The 3,565-nt window shown below is 38.3% G+C and overlaps 1 protein-coding gene across 1 annotated transcript; it reads right to left on the bottom strand.

The window, feature by feature from the left end:
- Positions 1 to 1,085: 1,085 nt before the first annotated feature.
- On the bottom strand, positions 1,086 to 3,150 carry rabif (RAB interacting factor). The gene is made up of 2 exons (XM_035778062.2): positions 2,620 to 3,150; positions 1,086 to 2,311 (listed from the first exon to the last, which is right to left on the bottom strand). Exons 1-2 carry the CDS (start codon positions 2,770 to 2,772, stop codon positions 2,063 to 2,065), a joined length of 402 nt encoding a protein of 133 aa, XP_035633955.1. The 5' UTR covers positions 2,773 to 3,150; the 3' UTR covers positions 1,086 to 2,062.
- Positions 3,151 to 3,565: the final 415 nt, after the last annotated feature.

The following is a 3,565-nucleotide window of genomic DNA, read 5'->3' on the forward strand; positions in this document are numbered from 1 at the left end:
TTATTTATTTATTTTGCTCCTTTGCACCCCAGTGTCTCTACCTGCACATTCATCTTCTGCCGATCTACCATTTCAGTGTTTAATTGCTATATTGTAATTACTCTGCCACCATGGCCTATTTATTTCCTTAACTTACCTCATTTGCATTCACTGTATATAGACTATTTGTTTTCTTTTGTTCTACTGTATTATTGACTGTATGTTTTGTTTATTCCATGTGTAACTCTGTGTTGTTGTATGTGTCGAATTGCTACGCTTTATCTTGGCCAGGTCGCAGTTGCAAATGAGAACTTGTTCTCAACTAGCCTACCTGGTTAAATAAAAGTGAAATAAAAGTTTTTAAAAAATAAAATAAATTGTCCTATAATAACTACAACCTAAAACTTCTTACCTGGGAATATTGAAGACTCATGTTAAAAGGAACCACCAGCTTTCATATGTTCTCAGGTTCTGAGCAAGGAACTGAAACGTTAGCTTTCTTACATAGCACATATTGCACTTTTACATTCTTCTCCAACACTTTGTTTTTGCATTATTTAAACCAAATTGAACATGTTTCATTATTTACATGAGGCTAAATTGATTTAATGTATTATATTAAGTTAAAATAAGTGTTCATTCAGTATTGTTGTAATTGTCATTATTACAAATAAAAATAAATGTTAAAGTATATATTAATAATATATGCAAAAAAAAAAACATGTAAATATTTTTTTTAAGTCGGCCGATTAATCGGTATCGGCTTTTTTGGTCCTCCAATAATCGGCATCGGCGTTGAAAAATCATAATCGGTCGACCTCTAATCCTAATGTTTTGTGCACTCAGTGCACATGTAAAACTGGCAAGCTATGCAATAAATAAAAACAATAGGCTACTTGAACCAATAGTGAACATGTTTAAGTTAGATAAATCTGTCCCGTAGCGACTGTCCAATGAAAGTATGATAAAAATCATTAATCCCAAATATTTCCATCAACCACAGGGGGTTTTGCGCTACCAGTACTGACTTCCTATTTCCCATACAATTACATCAATGAGGGTGTACTCTATCCTTGAACTCACAAACTGGTCAAAAAGCACAGAACTGAGTGATACGTTTTATTTTAATGAGTTAAGAACGGTTTAGAAGAGCATCAAAAATGCTTGGGTGCAGAGCAAGAGAAGTGAAATGCATGATCAATAGGTCACATAGTGAAGCCAAGAGTAATTCAGTCCTTAATGCAGATGAAACTGAATAAATGCCGGAACATGATGAGCATGTACTGTAGAGATCTAATGGAGTCAGCTGGCAATAGAAGAGCCAAACAAGGCAGCAGAGAGCAGCCTTCAAAGCCAATGTGGTATATCAACAGACAGAACACTTGAAGTGAAGTGTATCAGCAACAAATGCCTAGAGTACACATCAAATACAACCCCTCCCATTATTCAACATGCAAGGTGAAGGATGTGCCAAGTGGATAAGCACACTAACGGGTTAAAATGCTGCACATAATTTCATATTACCATCTTCAATAAGTATTAGTAGTAATGTTTCAGAAGTATAAAGTAATCATTCGGCCTATACAAACAATTAAATTCAGCTGAGGCTGTAGGGTTAGCCTCAGACCAAAGCATAACACCAGAATATTGATTGAATATTAGATTGAATAACAACTTTAAAGACAGATGTGTGTCTAGAGAACCACATCAATACCATTGTTATCAGTAGAGAACAAAAAGGGATAGAAGTGAAAGCTTGGCCTTGCTGAACTAAGGAGTCATCATAACACAGAGACAGCATCCAGCACCAGCCAGAAGGGGAAAGAGAAGGAGTAAAGAGTTACGGACAAGACAGACCAACACCAATGTCGCCTATCCCAGCGGGTGACCAGTCTATTGCCTCTGACCACAGAAGATTGGCCGTCATTTTCCCAACGATTCTACATGCTGAATCGACACTGTCCGCCGACACCCAGAAGATAATCTACTGCGCATGGCCAACATTCGTGTTGGTCCGTCTTGTCCTTCAGTTCCAAATTGTACACTCTTCTCATGTTTCCTCAGTTTCTCACTATGGACCACACTAGGCATGATTGACTCTTTCCAATGCAACATAGAAGCTCTTTTTGTCATCCAGGCAGTGCCAGCCAATGGGTCCAATCTCACAGTCTGCACAAATTAGGTACTTGATTCTCCCCACGTCCTTGGTGAAGCCCACATTCTCAAAGGTGTACATATCATCGACTAACCAGTGGGCAGTCAGTTTGTCCCCATCCACGGATCCCTCTGATTGGGTGATAGTGGTCTTCTTCCTCATTGCGGGAAGGAACAGCTGGTGCATATTGGGGAGGAAATAAAAGACAAGATTCATCATGTCAATGGGCCTTAATATGAATAGATTAACAGAAGTGATATTCCACTCCCTGACATTTAGTCAAATCATGGCATAGCAAATTGCACATTGTATGCACAATATCATTTCGTTCATTAGGTGGTGGTTAGACATTGCACTATTCTGAAAACAAAGCAACTATGATGAATGTTCATTCGGATAGGAAAATACTTCACTTATTAATTAAATAACTTGTCATTTTAGGTCATTTATATTTTGGGGTTACTCCTTTCTGAGGTGAACCTTACCTCCTTCTCTGCAATCACCGCCACCCCTGGGCAGAGGACCTTCGATCCACAACGTTGGCACAAAACTGATTTGATATTCTTTCCATCCTCTGACACCAGCGTAGACCGGTCGGCGCATCCTTCAGAGGGAGAGCACTGTTCGTGGTTGTCCATGTTAAACGCGAATAGAAGGCAACTTATGTGACTATAGTACACTATAAAGCTAATGCTAAGATCGTTAGCTATAGTCGAACTACTGCTCTATATATTTTTTTTGCAACAATTCGTCTAGCCTGCTTTACCAGCAAACAGTACCCAACTAGCTAGCTAATATCGGCTAATGCGAACTTCATTGGCCTTATTGCTGTACATTGGGCTTAACAACCATAAGAAATAATGGCTAGAGTACGCCTAAAGTACTACTAAACGGCAGTACAAATAATGTAACTAAATTGTATTTAAAACACTCGGCTATATCAAACAACAAGCATTGCGGGACAGTGTGCACCCGCTGAAACTTCCGTTCGGAAACCACATCGTTAAATTATAACGTTCCTCCGTCGTGTAAGACGTTAAAATAACTGCTGCTTTATTGTTCTTTATCTAGAGATAAAACAAATTCAATAATGTAATTTAATCTAAACACTAAGATAATATTTTAGGGAAACAATAAGTCTACTATAACTCAAATATGGTTCAAACAATTTAATTTAATTTACTTTGGATAAGATCAAAACAGACTGACCCTTGTGACAGAAATAATCATATCCACACAGTTTACCAATTCGTTAGAGTGAGGTCAACAATATATAAGATGCCAGAATGTGGCTGATACTGCAATAAATCGTTCGTTAGGCTTAGTGTTCCCACACGGCCATATCTCCATACTAAAGCGCTTGTTTACGGAAGACAGACAGGTCCCGTGCGAGAGAGGCAGGTTGAGGTTTGAGTAGTGCAAACGTTTTCA

The sequence above is a fragment of the Oncorhynchus keta genome, chromosome 10, assembly GCF_023373465.1.
Source record: "Oncorhynchus keta strain PuntledgeMale-10-30-2019 chromosome 10, Oket_V2, whole genome shotgun sequence".
NCBI lineage: Eukaryota > Metazoa > Chordata > Actinopteri > Salmoniformes > Salmonidae > Oncorhynchus > Oncorhynchus keta.